The 17,698-nt window shown below is 40.7% G+C and overlaps 1 protein-coding gene across 2 annotated transcripts in view; it reads left to right on the top strand.

Annotated features, from left to right (window-relative positions):
- Positions 1-17,071, top strand: part of grm8b (glutamate receptor, metabotropic 8b) — a 316,080-nt gene extending 299,009 nt beyond the window's left edge. For both annotated transcript variants that reach the window (XM_055008544.1, XM_055008538.1), the window contains 2 exons: positions 6,972-7,218; positions 10,216-17,071. In XM_055008544.1, the coding sequence (XP_054864519.1) occupies positions 6,972-7,218; positions 10,216-10,265 (297 nt within the window). In that variant the 3' untranslated portion in view covers positions 10,266-17,071. The remainder of the gene's footprint in view (positions 1-6,971; positions 7,219-10,215) is intronic.
- The last annotated feature ends 627 nt before the right edge of the window (positions 17,072-17,698 follow it).

Below are 17,698 nucleotides of genomic sequence, written 5' to 3'. Positions count from 1 at the left end.
TGGGTGGTGGGAATTGATGGGACTCGGAAACATCCCCACAATTTAATCACTTGTTCCTTGTATCATTTCCAATGAATAAGTCCTGATAAGTCCGCAGCAGTCGATTTGAAGTAGGATTGTAATCATGTGATCATCAGCAGCTAGCTGATGTATGTAGTGTACACTTATTATCATAGTTACAGTAACACTGTGACACCATCTTGCAGTGATACAGAAATCTTTAACAAATCCATTGATCCAGACTATAAGCCGCATCACTGCCAAATCTAATCACTTGGTCCTGCTGTCATTTCTGACCCATCCATCCATCCATTCATTATCTATACACCGCTTAATCCTCATTAGGGTCGCGGGGGGGCTGGAGCCTATCCCAGCTGACTCCAGCGAAGGCAGGGGACACCCTAGACAGGTCGCCAGTCTGTCGCAGGGCCACACATAGAGACAAACAAGCACTCTCACATTCACACCTATGGGCAATTTAGAATAATCAATTAACCTCAGCATATTTTTGGACTGTGGGAGGAAGCCGGAGTACCCGGAGAAAACCCACGCATGCACAGGGAGAACATGCAAACTCCATGCAGAAAGATCCCGGGAAAGCCGGGACGCGAACCAGGGATCTTCTCGCTGCAAGGTGAAAGTGCTAACCACTACACTACTCTGCAGCCCCTCATTTCTGACCTTCCCTGAAAATTTCATTTCAGTTTAGGCACCAAAAGTACTTGGTTAGGTTTAGAAAAACATGGTTTGTGTTGCAATACACCTTGCTGCTACTTTTACCACAAGCTTTGTTTATATCTTTCCTGGGTGACGACTCCACTGGAGATTTTATTTGTACTTATTCATACAAGCACCGGCATTATTGGGGTTACATTCTGTTTATATATGATTCTAATGCATGATAATGTGCTTTCTGGCCTACTAGGAGGTGGAGGAGGCATTTGCATACAATCTAATGTATGGGACCAATCTGCGACCATAACAGCTATTTCATTAGCTGATAATGTTTGAATTAGGTGGCAGCATTCCCTTGGATTTATTGAAATAAGCAATCATGCATCTAATTCAAAGACAGCATATGGCACAATGAGGGGTGAACCCGAGCAGAGAGTACACAGAAGTGGTTGGAACAGAAAAAGGAGTAGGTTTATTTGGACGGGTATACAGGAGCAACTAAGGAGGCAGGCAGGGAACTAACTAAATATATGACTGTCGGGGAATTAACTAACTGGAACTCACTGACGGGGTGGGCAGGGGGTGTCCGTTCCGGGAACTGGCGGCCCAGAAGGCGCCCTCCGTTGTGTGTGGGTCGGTGGCGGAGAGAGGACTGGAGCGTCTCGTTCCAGAGGGACAGGCAGGAATTTCCGTGGCCAGAGTGGCACGGTTGACAGGGAGATCCTGGGTCAGGTCAGGAGTCCAGGGGCTGGAGGGGGGGATCCGGAGGGTTTGGTGGGGAATCCAGGTTACACCAGGTTGGCAGGATGGCAGAACTGGACAGCTGGGCCAGCAAAACTGTGGACGAGAGAATCAGGTTAGTAAGGTTTTTAAACACACGGCAAGAACGTGCAGAGCTAGACGAGAACTGACTGCAGTAGCAGAGTCTACTATCTGGCAGGGCGTGGGGCGTGGAACCGGCTTTTATGGTGGTTGATGGATCACAGGTGTGCTGTGTCACAGCTGCCTGGAGTTCTGTAGATGAGACTGATTAGTAACATGTTGCTGTTGTGGAGAGCAGCGCAGCAAGATTCATGTGAGAGGACAGAGAGAGAGGGAGAGAGAGAACTGAAAGAGGAAAACAGAGGGAATTAACAGAAAGGAGGGAAAAAGGGAGAATAAGGGAGATCAGGTGGGGGCTAATGCAGGGACCAGGGTGGGGGCCTTGACAGTATAAGATAAATGGCATGACAAATTTCTGGAAATGAAGCCAAAATTTCTCAGAAATGGTGAAAGTCGGCAGAGGATGTTTTTTGTTTGTTTGTTTGTTTTTTAACTCTGTTTTCAGCGGAAAGATATCCAAAAGATGTAACATTTACCAAAACACATTATAAGTGGATGTGGACATGAGGGGGACGTGACAATTTTTGATTTAAAGAAAGCTCAGCCCAATCTACAATTTACAATTGCTATCAAATGGGGACGCTGAACAACCCACAGAAACACTGACAAATGAAAACACAATCTTAATTTATCTCAACTTGGTTACAGACTGTTGTGTGGGCCGGATGTCATTTAGCCTCACCGAAGATTTTGTCATTGCGCCCCCTTGCTAGCTGAACTCCCACAGTGCTCTCAGCTTGCTAGCACGTATGTTTATTTATTTATTTTTATTTGGCATTTATTTAACCAGGTTAGTCCCATTGAGATCAGAGATCTCCTTTACAAGGGAGACCTGGCCAAGAGGGTAGCAGCATAGTAACATTAAAAAAATACAAAAAAAAACTGTAAACAACAGATAAAATGACCTCACCAGAACTTTAAACTCATTCAGTGTAAGGGCTTGAAGTTGAAGTTGAGGTTGTAGTGTATTCCAAACAATAGGTGTTGAAAACCTGAAGGCTTTCTTGCCCAGTTCAGATCGTACTTTGGGGATGACAAATTACAGAGTTTCCATAGATTGGAGTTTGTGACTTCCATGTTTTCTTGTTAAAAGACAAGACAAATAGGAAGGAACAATACCCAGAATGGTTCTGTGACTCAGACGTCGGGCAATTTAAGATGTCCAGTTAACTTTAGAATAGAGCACACAATGGTGAGGAAGAGGACCATATTTGATAATGAATCTCAGTGCCCCATGATGCACACTATCCAGCATGCTAAGACAATTAACAGAGGCCTTCATATACAACACATCTCCATAGTCAAAAACGGGCGAAAAGGTTGTTTCCACCAATTTCTGTTTGACACAAAAAGAAAAGCAAGACTTGTTTCTGTAATAAAATCCTAATAACAGTTTCAGTTTATCAACCATATAAGATAAAAAAAAATTCTAGATATTTAAAAGTAGAAACAAGTTGCAGATGACAAAGTTGTTCCTGTACTCTATTAAACGAAAGTTGCAAATACTGAAAGGCCTTTGCAGGAGTGGGTGCTGCACAATATATGAAATGAAAAGTTGAGCTTGGAATATTCTGTCTGATTATTTATTATTTATGTAAATAGTGAATAATAGTGCCCCAATACAGAACCTTGAGGGACGCCCTTTACACTTGCAGTACCTGAGAGGAAGAGCCCTCTATCTGAACAGCCTGGGTTCTGCTTGTAACATAATTTGCAAACCACCCAACTGATTGTTGAGAAGGACTTATAGCTGAAAGACGTTTGATTAAAGTAACATGATCAACAGTGTCAAATGCCTTTGAAAAGTCAATAAAGAGGGACAATCAGCATTGCTTCTTGTCGAGAGCCTCAGTTATGTTATTTATGACCTTGATGGCAGCAGTAACATTACTGTGATTTTTGCGAAAACCTGACTGAAAAATGGTGACAAAATCGACTTGGTGGCTAGAAATTCTTTTACCTGTTCACTGACCAGGGATTCAAGCATTTTTGCCAGAACAGCGTTTAGATATTGGCCTGTAACTGTTTGAAATACTAGCGGCATCTCCTTTTAGGAGGGGTATAACAAGAGGAGTGAATGATCTAACAAGGATGTGCCCACCTCCTCTGGCTGCTGTAGCATTAAACAGAAAAATGCTCTGCCTGGTCTCACCCAGATACTGCAGTTAAACTACATTATTGAAGTGTGCACTATCTTGAAAAAAAATTGTATGAAGTATAGGTAGATACTAAATATTAAATGACTTGGAGCAGATCAAGATCAAAAGGAAAACTTAACATCCCTAGCAGTAACAGTTAATAATTTTGTGGTATAAGTATAATAATATATAATAAGCTACTATTACAGTTCCTTTCATCCCGTCAGGGTTCATATTCAGAATATGGCTGTAGATCAGATCTAAGGTCTGACACTGTTAGTATTGACACTGCAGATAAAGATAAGAACACCCAATCAAAGGTTTCGTACTGGCTCATAAACATGGTGTCTAATGATGCCTTCAGGGTCATCTGTCAAAACTCATTTTGACATGAGGAGGGAGTCCTGGTGTTTCTCTGCTCTGTTGCTGATCCCGTTTAAACACAGAGATTACCAGGAGTTAATGATCTTCCAGCTGCTCAAATGATGGAGCTCCAGCACCTAGTCCACTCCTGAAAATAGGATTTATTTTGAGGAGGAGACGCTGTGAATGGACCATTAAGCTTAAAATTGATCAATACTACTTCACTGTGTACTTTGTGTAGATTTATTCTACTTCAGTGATAGTAAAAACTGGTCTTTATTACTCCGTCAAGGAATGTCGTAGAGTGATGTGATGTTCAGTGTTGGTTTGTCTGCCCATCTGTCTGTTCACAACATTACTCAAAAACTGACCAACAGATTTGGATGAAATTTTCAGGGAAGGTCAAAAATTACATAAGGACCAAGTGATTAGATTTTGGCAGTGACGTGGCTTATAGTCTGGATCCATGGATTTGTTAGAGATTTCTGTATCACTGCGAGGTAGGAGCATAGAGTCACTGCAACTATGACAACAAGTGAACACTTCGTCAGCTGCCTGCTGACGATCACATGATTGCGATCCTACTACAATCAACCGGTGTGAACTTACTGGGACTTATTCGTTGGAAATGACACAATGACTGCGCAGCCTTGGCAGAGTACTGCGCTCTCTGGGTACTTTTCTTGTTTGAATTTTTTTTTTAAACATTTATTTGTTTGATTTGTAGCGGGCCTCTTTCTTTCTTTTCTCTCTCTCTTTAAAAAAAAAAAAAAAAACATTTCATCATAATATACATGACCGTTCAAAAGTTTGGGGTCACCTGGACAATTTCATGTTTTCCATGAAAACTCAGAGTTTCCATAATTGCACAAGGGTTTTCTAATCATCAAGTAGCCTTTCAACACCATTAGCTAACACAATGTACAATTAGAACACAGGAGTGATGGTTGCTGGAAATGGGCCTCTGTACCCCTATGTAGATATTCCATTAAAAATCAGCTGTTTCCAGCTAGAATAGTCATTTAACACATTCACAATGTCTAGACTGGATTTCTGATTAATTTAATGTTATCTTCATTGAAAAAAAAGCTTTTCTTTCAAAAATATAGACTTTTCTAAGTGACCCCAAACTTTTGAACGGTAGTGTACAAGGAAGCCTTCCTGCCCTTTCTTAATTTTCAGTTTTAATTTGCCTAGGTTGTCTTTGTAAACTGAGTAATGTCCATTCCTGCAGCACTAAATTGAAAAGAGTCCAGTCAACTACTTTTAAAGCTAAATTAATGAAACATAGCAATTTCAACCAGCAGCCAACCTGCAAAAATGATCCAAGCACACCTGTTTCACCAACAGCAAAGTTTCGCTTTTTTACTATTCCAATCAGCTGAAGACTAAAAACTATTATCTGTATAAGCAGAGAGCCACAAACATAAGTCACAAAACTGATTCCAGTAAATGAATTGAGTTGACCATTGGTTGGTTTCATGAAGCCTGATGGAATTATTACTGTTGAGTTCAGTCCCTCAGACCATCAGATCATCAGGTTTATCTGCATGTGGTGAAGTGAAAAGCAGTGTCATCGGTGTCCACTGAATGTCTGACATCCCCTCAAAAACCCCACATGAAATAATGTTCAATTTAATGACCGAAAGATAGGCAGTACCCTCAAAACTCAGCCTGTAGCAAAAATAAAAGTTGCATTTAATCAAAACAGTGAGTGTTGAGGAAGCATCAAAAAACTATAAATTGCAAATGATAGCCTCAAACTTTGATTCATGAAGAAATTAAATATTTTGAGGAAACAAATGATGGCATATCAGTTAATTTGAAGAAATCTTTTTGGGGAAAAAGTAACAATATTTTGAAACAAGGGCTCCACGGTTGCTTGGTGGTTAGCACTTGCAGCTAGAAGATCCCTGGCTTGCATCTCGGCCTTCTCGGGATCTATCTGCATGGAATTTGCATATTCTCCCTGTGCATGCATGGGTTTTCTCCAGGTTCTCTGGCTTCTTCCCACAGTCTAAAAACATGCTGAGGTTAATTAGTGATTCTAAACTGTCCGTAGATGCAAATGTGAGTGTGACTGATTGTCTCTCTATGTAGCCCTGTAATAGACTGATGACCTGTCCAGGGTGTCCCCTGCCTTCACCCGAAGTCAGCAAGGATAGACTCCAGCCCGCCATCACCCTAATGAGGATCAAGCAGTGTATAGATAATGGTTGGATGGATGGATTTTGAAACAATTAAAGTTCAACTTGCCTTGAACACATTATACCACAAAAAAGTAGACTTTGTGTTAAGGTTTCTTGTCAAATGTTATTTCCAAAGTCAACAATGAATACAATGATGCACAACATTCATGTATCTATATTTCATTCATGTTGTCTTGCGCTAGTTTGTGATGAGAAATCATTGGATGACAAAAATTACCCCTTGAAGAGCACATAAGAGAAAGTTTAGGGTTCAATTACTTTGTTTCCCAAAGTGTAAATTCAAACACTTGCAGCAAAATTAGTAATTTCAGAATTCGATATAAAAGTCTTTGTCAATTGTTTCTCAGTGTAAATCAGTGGATCCTTGAGGTCCAACTAATATGTTTCCTTCACCAGAAAACATTATAAATGGAACTTTTATTCACACTCCAGTATTTCCATTACTGCATTGTTACTTTTTTGCCACAGTATAGTTAAAGAGAACAGCTCATTTTGTATGGTAAAAGTAGTGTAATTATAAAAAAAACACAGAAACCACAGTTTCAGGGTTTCTCTCATCTCACAGTTGCAAATTAACATGACTTTAAACAGTGAATGTTTCTCAGATTATGGTTGACATTGTTAAAAATTGCCATTCTTAGAACCTCACTGACCTCTACCACTGTCCATCCTCTAACATGTCTGCCGTCTGTCTGGTCCTCAGATGTACATCCAGACAGCCACACTGACGGTCTCCCTCAGCCTCAGCGCCTCTGTCTCTCTGGGCATGCTCTACATGCAGAAAGTCTACATTATCATCTTTCACCCCGAGCAGAACGTCCCCAAACGCAAACGCAGCTTCAAGGCAATTGTCACCGCTGCCACCATGACCAGCAAGCTGTCGCACCTGGCAGCTGAGCGGCCCAATGGCGAAGTGAAGACGGAGCTTTGTGAGGGTGTGGAGGCCAGCGGTGAGTGGGTCTGAACTCAAAAAAACAGATTTTTTTATAGCTGTAATTATGCTTGACTGCTCATCAATACTCATTGCTCTACATGAGACATTTAAAAAAAGAGTGTGGTCACAGTTTCAGCAGTCTTTATAGTGTTGCACTAAACATCACAAAGGGGTGTGGGATAAGAGAAAAATGGCATTTTAGGGGAACTCCAGACTTATTTGGTCTTTCAAAAAATATTTTCAAACATTCTTTTCTCCTAGTTTTTTTAGATTTGGTCTCAGGACAAGTACATTTACTCAGCAACTGCATGTTTTAGTATTTTGTACATAGATTATTTGAAATTTGATGGATGGGATGTAAAATGTCCTCCAATTCTGGAACGACACATATAAAATACACTGATGAGACAAACTATTCTGACCTGTCTGTCCCAATATGCTGTTGGTCCTGTGCATGCTCCCTGAATGAAACCTATGTGTAGACACAGAGACTCTAGTAATATGAGGTGAAATCAAAGTGTTCTGAGACAGTCCATGATGCGTGTACATGGAACATACCATGGACAATGTGTGCAAGCAGTATAAGCATGTTGTGTAACTGTGCGTGGGGCGTGTATGGCATGGGTATTTGTGACCACTGGTTGGTGCTCATTTGCAATTCCAGGATGGATGTAAAGCTGCAGCAGAGAAAGAAAACATAACATTCTATGTCAACCAGCATCTTCAGCAAGCTAGCCTTCATATCGAGGATCATCAGGAGGGTTTTCTCCTGGTACTCCAGCTTTCTGCCACAGTTCAGAAATATGCTGACATTAATTGGTAATTCTAAATTGTGTGCCCTAAGTCAGCTGGGATAGACTCCAGTTCCCCCGTAACTCTGAGGATTATGTGGTGTATAATGGATGGATGTGCTCTTTGCCTGTTTGTTAACTGGCAACTGTCATTTTGCTCTTATGTTTTTTCTGGACATTAAAGGCTTTTTCCTGGCACACGTCCCATATAGGTCCTATTAGTTCAATCTCTTTCTGATTATAGATGCAACACTTTTATCCTGTGATGAAATGTTTGAATTCTTGGAGACTTGTTATTGCATCAGATGATCTGCTTCTTGGTTGAACTTGCCAGAGTAGTCTGTCCTGGATAAATTAGCAATCATTTGAAATCTATGCCACTTGCTGACAGAGAGAAAGTTCTTTAGATATTGGCATGATGATACCACTCATTTCAGTAGCAAAGGGAACAGGAGACCCTAAATATCAGAGGTGTAAATGCGACACCTGGCTCTCTCTAAGGAGGTTCTAATCACTGGAACCTGGTTTGGAACTCCTGATTATAATTTTATGGATCTCAAGAAAGTATCAGAAATTCTCAGGGTCACCAGTATCTCAATAATATCTGCAGAATTTGGGCTTAATTATAAGAGATATAGCCATAACAATGGAACATCCATGTTGTTAATTTGAAATGAAGACTTTCAAGGGCCTGAAGTTTGTACAAATAGTTGATTTAACTCTCCTACCAATGTAGCAATAGGTAACAGGGAAACCCTACTAATCTTAAGATGAAAAATAAACTAAAATACCTGAGGTTAATGACCCACCCAACAGCTTTTCAGAGCTTTGAACCATATATCAAGGTCTGCATCAGGCATGCAAAAGCTCATCTTATTTAGGTCTTTCCTGTATGTGTATGTATTATATAAGGCAGAAGTGAGTGACTTTTGTCTGAACTTTGATGTCATCTGCGAATGTCTTAATGTTTCTCTGGCCATGCACTGACTCCTGGTTGGTGACTCATATACACCTTGTTGATACAGTTACCAGCTTTGGTCAGGTATTCATACTTAGTCCTTTTACACTAAAACACAACATATTGGACTGATGGGCTAGTATCCATCATCTTAAAAGAAAGAAGAGTATACTATAAACTCTTGTAGCATTTCCATACATGCAATATCCTTTATTTATTGTGTATATACACTACTGTTCAAAAATTTGGGGTCACGTAGAAATGCCATTATTGTTGGAAAAAAAACTTTTTTTCAACGAAGATAACATTAAAAGAATCAGAAATGCAGTCTAGACATTGTTATTGTGGTAAATAACTATTTTAGCAGGAAACGGCAGCTTTTTAATGGAATCTCTGCATAGGCTCTAACGGTACATTGTGTTAGCTAATCATATTAAAAGGCTAATGATGATAAGAAAACCCTTGTGCAATTACGTTAGCACATGAGTAAAAGCGTGAGTTTTCATAAAAAACATGAAATTGTCTGGGTGAGCCCAAACTTTTGAAAGGTAGTGTATATTGTGCAATATCCTTTATTTATTGTCAATATCATTCATAACATCCACTTCTAGTTGCCAATAGCCTTCATTCCATACATCTTTTACTCTGTTTTTTCTGTGTTTTTATCGGTGCCATGCATCACAGTTTCAGTCTGGGATAGCATCTGTGATGTTAATTTCTGAAAGACAAGAAAGAGTCTGATATTTGAAGTAAATGCAATCAAGCAGCAGTTCAATACAGTTCTTTCTGTCTGGTCATTGGATTTAAAGTCATGACACACATTTTAACAAACCTTTGTAAACAGGCAAAAGGTGTGATTGCTATGTTTATAATGTGCAGATCAAAAAGCTGAACACTGAGTGTTTAACAGTGAATGTAATCGTCCTGACAATTGGCATATGGGAAACCAGATTGTTAAATCGTTCAAACTGCTGTCAACCAAAACTTTGGAGCCTTCAAAAATCCATATCTTATTGTCCAAGATTGGTGCAATTCATTAGCCATTCAAACACTAAATAACAAACAATCTGACAGAAATTCATCCTGATTCCAAAATCTTAGTCAATATAAATCTGTACAGTGTGGAAAACACCTCTGAAGAATCAAAGTAAAATGAGGGTTTGATTGTTTAGAAGTCCACATCAGAACACAGTTTAACTTACAGTGGATTTTGATAAATTAATATTTCACTTTACCAACCTTCTGTTTCTTTTGCTCTCCTCAGTGCCACCCATAAAAACCACTTATGTCAGCTACACCAACCACGCCATATGAAGAAACAACACATTCAACACGAGGACATCTGGGACATGATCACGCAAGATTTCTGCCAAGCTCCGAGGAGACATTAGCACAGGCTGAGGCAGAAATGAGGTGCTCTGAACAATATGAAGGACCAGAAGATCACAACTACTGACAAACTGAACTAACACATGTAGTCCATGAGCCAGATAGGTTGGTCGGTACCACTCAGGGGGGCAAATTGCCACCTATACCATTTTATTGTGCTGCCCATGCATATATCAATTTGGTATGATAGACCTCTCAAAGTGGCAGCTTAATGTATTTTATGCAAGTTGCAAGTTTTCGCAGACTGTGTCCCAGTAGAGCAAAAGGGCTAGCCATTTACCAGCCTATCCCTTGCTTTAGTTTGGGAAGAATGTCTTGAACATTTCCAGAAATGTTCCAGAGTACATTTTGGAATGGCCCTTTGTGTTCAAAACAGAACTTGATGTAATCTAAATGAATAAATTTACATAAATGATAATATTTTATGGGCTGCACAGTGGTGTAGTGGTTAGCACTTTGGCCTTGCAGCGAGAAGATACCTGGTTCGCGTCCCAGCTTTCCCGGGATCTTTCTGCATGGAGTTTGCATGTTCTCCCTGTGCATGCGTGGGTTTTCTCCGGGTACTCCGGCTTCCTCCCACAGTCCACAAATATGCTGAGGTTAATTGATTATTCTAAATTGCCCATAGGTGTGAATGTGAGAGTGCTTGTTTGTCTGTATATGTAGCCCTGCGACAGACTGGCGACCTGTCTAGGGTGTCTCCTGCCTTCGCCCGAGTCAGCTGGGATAGGCTCCAGCCCCCCCACGACCCTAATGAGGATTAAGCGGTGTATAGATAATGGATGGATGGATGGATAATATTTTATTGTTTTCATATGCCTGTAATAAGCTGTTTTCCTTAACGCATGAACTGGCTGAGTATACACTGTTGCTATGACTGTGGGCAGCTGTGAGCTGTCCTAGTTGTTAACATTACAAATAGTCCATAAGCCAGACAGATACTGGAACCATCTCAGGCGACCAAACCTAAGTGGTACTAAAATGTACATTGGGTTAATATAAGTACATCAGGATGTGAGAGCTTTTCCACACTGGCAGCTTGATCACTTATTTATTATTTGTATCACACATTTGCCATAACCATGGTTTTGCACAATTCTTTTAACCCTCTGAGGCCCACAGCTGCAAAATTGCAACATTTTTTTTAAGGCTGTCCAGCTGTACCTATTTCTGACTGAATGTAGACAAACACTACATATCCCAGCACCTGACACTCTGAACTACAAAACTGCAACGTTTTTGACAGGAAAATATTAATACAGTGAAACATACCACATTCCAAGTTCAAACGACATGTCTTCCACTGACCCCCCAGCTCTCTCTTTAGGAACAATTTCAACAATTTTCCTAGTAAGTATTTGACCTGTAGTATTTTTTTCTTCATCCTAAACATGTTTAGCGGTAGACAACTCAAATTATTTTTTTAGATGTATAATACATGTGATTTTTAGGGATTTCGTTCAATGGTTCTAAAATGCAACACTGGACCTTAATGGGTGCTACTTGCTTACACAGAAGGCCCCATCACAGGTCATGAGTAAATTCATCAATTGTGCCATGTATGGCAATATACAGTGTCTATACTGTATATATACAGTCATGGAAAAAATTATTAGACCACCCTTGTTTTCAATGTCTTTTTCATTTTAATGCCTGGTACCACTAAAGGTTCGTTACCTGATGAACACAACAAAAAATGCAGCTGATTCCGTAAGACTTTATGTCCTATTTTACATGCTTAAGCTTAATCGTATTCCTAGGGTATATAAGAGGACATTTCATGTCATCAGCAGCACTGCACATGCAAAGGCCTAGAGTGGTTTCCTGCTGACATTCAAGCCGTCGCACAACTCAGAAGCTGTCTGCTCTCACATAACGTCTAAAACTAAAGAATTACGTGAAGCCACAAAGGCAGCCATCTTCGCACTGCTGGAAATTAGCATGAGTGAGAGACAGGTAGCGAAAAAACTGAAGATCTCCAAGACAGCCATTCATTACACCAAGAAAAAACAAGCCCAACATGGTTCTACCAAACTGCTAGCTGGTCAGGAAGCGTCTTTCTACCCACCAGATGACCGTCACTCATCTGTTCCTGTGTCGAAAATCGGCCTCAGACCTCCAGGGACCTTAAAAATGAATGAACACTGTGGAGAAATGGGACTTGTTCAGCAAGGATAGTGGGAAACTGACTTGTTGAAGCTGATCTGAAGTCACACAGGGCAGGAAGAAGCCCTTCATCAAGGAAAGGCAGCGGAAAGCCTGGTTACTCTTTGCTGGGGATCACAAGGATTGGACTGTTGATGATTGGGCTAAAGTTCTCTTCAGGGATGAATCCAGTTTTCACTTGATGCCCACTCCAGCCAACTTACTGGTTAGGAGGATGCCTGGACAAGCTACAAACCAGACTGTCTGCTCCTACAGTAAAACAGGGGGTGGATCAGTGACCATCTGGGGTAGTTTCAGTCTGGGTGGAACAGGGCAAATGCAATTGTGTGACGGGCCAATGAACCAGGGTATGTAGAGGACTACTCTGGAAAACAGTCTTCTTCCATCAGCTGGAAAACTCTTTCCTGCTTCCAATGACTGGATTTTCCAACAAAACAATGCCAACAAGACAATGGTTATGGGGCTAAGGTTAAAGGTTAACCCTGGTACAAGGGCGGTCAGAGAAATTGATACTGCTTTGTGTTTGCAAAAACAGACTGAACACTTCAGCTAAAAGTGTTCCATTGCCACCTAACATCCGGCTTCATGTTCCGACAACAGTGACATGGGACAACATTGATCACAATGAAGAGACACTATCTGGGCCTGGAACATCACACAGGGTAAATTGTATAATTGTGCAACCAAAGGTGTATGGCTCAATACCTGAGCCCTAACCCACAAATGTCATCCAAAAAGACAAGCAGATGACTATTGAACCAAAAGATGTGTTTATTCTAGTTTACAATGCAGGAGAACGCACTGGCCCTGCCCCAAGGCCACATGTTGCCTTAGAGGAAGGAGGAAGGAAGGAGGAAATACTGAGAGATGCTTGAGCAAAGAACCTGCTCTGGTTGTTAGCTCGCATGCATTGTTCCTCCAGACAAACTGTAAGTGTATGGACTGGCTTCAATATTCAGACAAGGATAAGGAAGAAGTTATCCAAGACACTCTGGGATATCTTCCAACAATTCCAACTGACTTATCAGCAGTTCTCACACAAACTCTGAAGATTAAGAACATGCTGCAACTGCCACATATAGTGGTAGTTTTTGACCAAGCCTTCTACGCAAAAGCCACTGACATTTTGTGAAAACACAAAGAGACATTTCTGAACATCATTCAGAAGATGGGAGCCTTCCACACCAAATGCATGCTGCTAGGAGTAATTGGCAAAAGATTCCAAGATGCAGGTTTGTAAGACTTGTGTATTGAAGCAGGCGTGATTGCAGAGGGATCGGTAGCTGGTGCTATAGAAGGACGCAACTACAACAGGGCCAGCCGACTACACAAACTACTGTATGAAGCTTTGTTCCATCTTATATGGAAAGGCTTTCTTTCTTGGATTCAGCAACAAGAAAATCCATGTAGACAACATTTCATTGTCTATGGAAGAGCTGTGTGAGAATGTGACACAACAAACCCTCCAAGAAACATTGAACAATCCATCATATCCACATTTAGTTGACCCTTTTGAAGAGTATCTTGATCACCTGCGGAACCACAATGGAAAGTTGTCATCTTATTGGCTGTCTTACATGGATAACCCTTTGTCACGGGGTTCGGTGTGAGCTCAGGCGCAGGAAATGAACAGTCGAGAATAGTGTGTAACTCAGGTTTATTTTCACTGCCCTCTGGGACAACAACAGAAGTCAACAACATACAGGGAACTAAAAATAGAGCGCACTAAGCTCTGAAGCCTGTAGCAGCACCTAAGGGTAACTAAACTCGAGGCTTTCTCTTATGAGGGTAACGAAAGAAGGGGGATAAAGACAGAAGTTGTTACACTATAGAGCCTATGTAACAAGAGCGATAACTTGGACTAACTACATGCGGGTAATACTTGGGATGCTCTGGACAACAGAAACTAAAACCCGAGGCTATCCTTACAATGATAGCGAGAGGGAACTACAACTGAAGTCATCTCCAAAATACAGTGCTCTTAATGAGAGCCATAACTATAGCTGACAACAAACTCACGAGGTCCACAGGGAAGGCTCAGAACAGGCTCACAGCAGAGGCAGCCAGGGTTTGGAGCAGCAACAGGTGAATGGGGAAGGACACCTGATGGAGGGAATCGGTTCTGGTGAGTGTTCCCTTTGCTCGAAAAGGCCAGGGTCCAGTGCGGACGGCACCAACGGCAGGAACGGGGGGATCCAGAAGGAACAGGGCTTTTAGTTCTTTTCTCTTGTCTTCCTTTTCTGTTTTCTTTTTTACGCTCCCACAGTGAGAGCTGGGTTGTGTCCAGTTATATAGTGACTAGCTGAGGCTTGATTGGTTGCACCCACTGAGCTGGCTGATTATGGGTGATGGGAAACATCTGTTGCTCCTTCAGTACTGCTGGGCTGTCCTAACAGGGAAGAGGAAGGAGGGGGGGGGCACTAACTCGGCCTGGCAGCAGCCAGCCTGACACCCTTATGGTGACCCTTAATACTTCCATGTAATGGTCAAAGCCCAACCACAGAGGTGACAAGGATGTAAAAGGTTATAAGGACACATTTTCCCCTGCTCTATGTCACACTAAAGATGTATTACATAAGTGATGGATGTGCTACAATCTACCAGAAGGATGACAAAAATTAGCGTGAAACGCTCTGCTTTAATTTCAATTTCTAAGCTAAAATATGTGGATAAAAACATTCTTTTAAGTTCTTTGTATCACAACATATCAGTAATAAACTCATTATAGTTTCCAATGCTTTTGAATGTCTTTTATGAGTGTAGTTATCAACAGTGTTGGGAGTAACGCGTTACTCAGTAACGCGTTTCTGTAATGGATTACAATTTCGAGTAACAAAGTAATGTACAGCGTTATAGTGAAAGTACGTATAATTAAATTACAGTTACTAACTAAATACTTAGCTAGTTACTTGCGGCTCTGCTTCAGGAAAGCCGAAGAGGACGTACACTTCCGCTGCATGCATGCCTGCATGCTTACATCACGCTGAGCACTTTGACCGCGAAGCAGACAGACAAACAAACAAAAATGGCAGAGGAGACGAATTCATTTATCCGGTGGAGATACGCACACTATTTTAACTATGTCACCCAAAAAGACAAAAACGTGGTCGTGGAGTGCAAGCTTTGCGTGGGCAGCAAACGTTTGTCAATGGCAGCCAACTCATCCTCCAACCTTTTGAAACATTTGCAGCGTCAACACTCAACTGTTAAGCTTGTCGCTAAAGAGCAACACAGCGAGGCTGCCGCCTCCGACACACTGACACGGTACAAGCAACCTCGTCTTGAATTACGCTGTCAGGTAACCCCAAAGACAGAAATAAATAGACTTGTTGCGGCATACGTTGTGGAAGAGATTTTGCCTATTTCTACAGTAAAGTCACCGTCTTTCAGAAACATTTTGCGCAAAATATAAACTGCTGATGGACTGGAAAGTACAAGTGACAGAAAAACATTTGCAAACTATCTTGAAAAATGCTATAGCAAGATGGAAAGTGAGTTAAAGTCAACCTTTGAGAGCCTGGAGTATGTGTCGACAACGGCGGATATTTGGACATGTCATAATAAAAGTTTTTTGGGCATGACTGCACATGGATTAACCCAAACTACTTTTATTTAAATGACTTCAATAAAACAAACATACATCTTTGACTCTCTTCTCTTTATTTTTTGGGACGCGAAGTAATCAAAAAGTAGTGTAACTTAGTTACTTTGTCGAGACAGTAACTAAGTAATGTACCCAATTACTTTTTAGAAAAGTAACTAGTAATTTGTAACCAATTACTTTTTCAAAGTAACTTACCCAACACTGGTTATCAATGTATATGCTTGCATTTACCGTATCAGAGGCTAGAAAATTGTGTTGACGTACCTATTAAAAGCCCATGGATATCTCACATAAAGCTGCCACCTGTGCATGTCTATCATACAGGAATAGTTACTAGGGATATTGTCCTTAACAAAAATGCATATGAGAATTTGCCACCCAAAGTGGTACCGATGACCCCAATTTTACCTACTTGGCTCATGGACTAATGTATGTTGTTTCTGTTTACAGACAACAGGGAACAGGTCTTAATGGCACAAAAAACCTGAGATGATCACAATGCAAACCATCCAAGAGACCATAAGGAAGCTAAAGGATTACCATCCTTTAGCTTCCTTATGATCCGAGTGACAGAGAAAATTTATTTAAACTTAAAAAAAGCCTTCATAAAGAAATACAAAAAAATAAAATGTGGGGACCAACCGTATTTGTTGTTATTCTAATTGTATGTTTAAAAAAAAAGATCCTTGGTTGTGGTTGTGAAAATATCTGATTCTCGTCTCCTGTCGTCTGTCTGTCAACCTGCATTATGACATGAATCTGTCTGCTGTTTTTGGCTAACCGAATGGTAGCTTTTGGTTGGGAAATGTCTAAATGCCATCGTTGAATTGAAGCATGCCCTTTTTATACAAATGATCTATTTATAATAAAGGAATGTTTCACAAGTCTGTGCCATGGTTGGGTCTGTTTGAAAGTATGAAAGTTTGAACAAGATAAAATAAGAATAAATGGAAAAAATGTTCATTGTTGTTGTTTCATTATGAGTGTTGGGGCTTCATGTCTTCTTGAATTTCCATTCAGTTCAGACAGCAGGCATCCTCAGAGGAAACAGAACATGAAACACAAAGTGTTGGTACTGGGCTGAAGCTCTTGATTCTTCGGTGTGAGACTTGATACCAGGCATGTGTGTTTCTTGATGTCCTTGACAGAGAAAAAGTTGTCATTAAGAATGAAACAGATTACATATAAATAACTATATTTATTAGAGATTCCAAAAATATATAATTTAGGGCTGTCAAAAATAACGCGGATTAATCTATAATCATGATTAAGCTGATTAATTTTTTTTTACGCAATTAACGCATCTGCAACGCAGAATGACTCAAAATCACTGAAACATCTCTGGCAACGCATTTCAGGCAGTTTGTCCAAGTAGACCTGCTGTCATGCATGCACAAATGTTCAGATGATCCGCTAGTGGCAGAATCAAGCAAGTCGAAATAGAAGACGGTAGGGAACAGTAGGGCCCGACTGATTTATCGGCTGGTCGATTAAGTCGGCCGATTACAGCCCTTTTCAAAATAATCATCATCGACCAATGTTTTGCCAATTAAATGCTGATATATTGTTAATTTCTCATACAACAGTA

This window comes from Amphiprion ocellaris, chromosome 3 (genome assembly GCF_022539595.1).
Source record: "Amphiprion ocellaris isolate individual 3 ecotype Okinawa chromosome 3, ASM2253959v1, whole genome shotgun sequence".
Lineage (NCBI taxonomy): Eukaryota > Metazoa > Chordata > Actinopteri > Pomacentridae > Amphiprion > Amphiprion ocellaris.
Note: the sequence above shows the minus strand (reverse complement) of the source record. Positions and strands in the feature narration are given on the sequence as shown.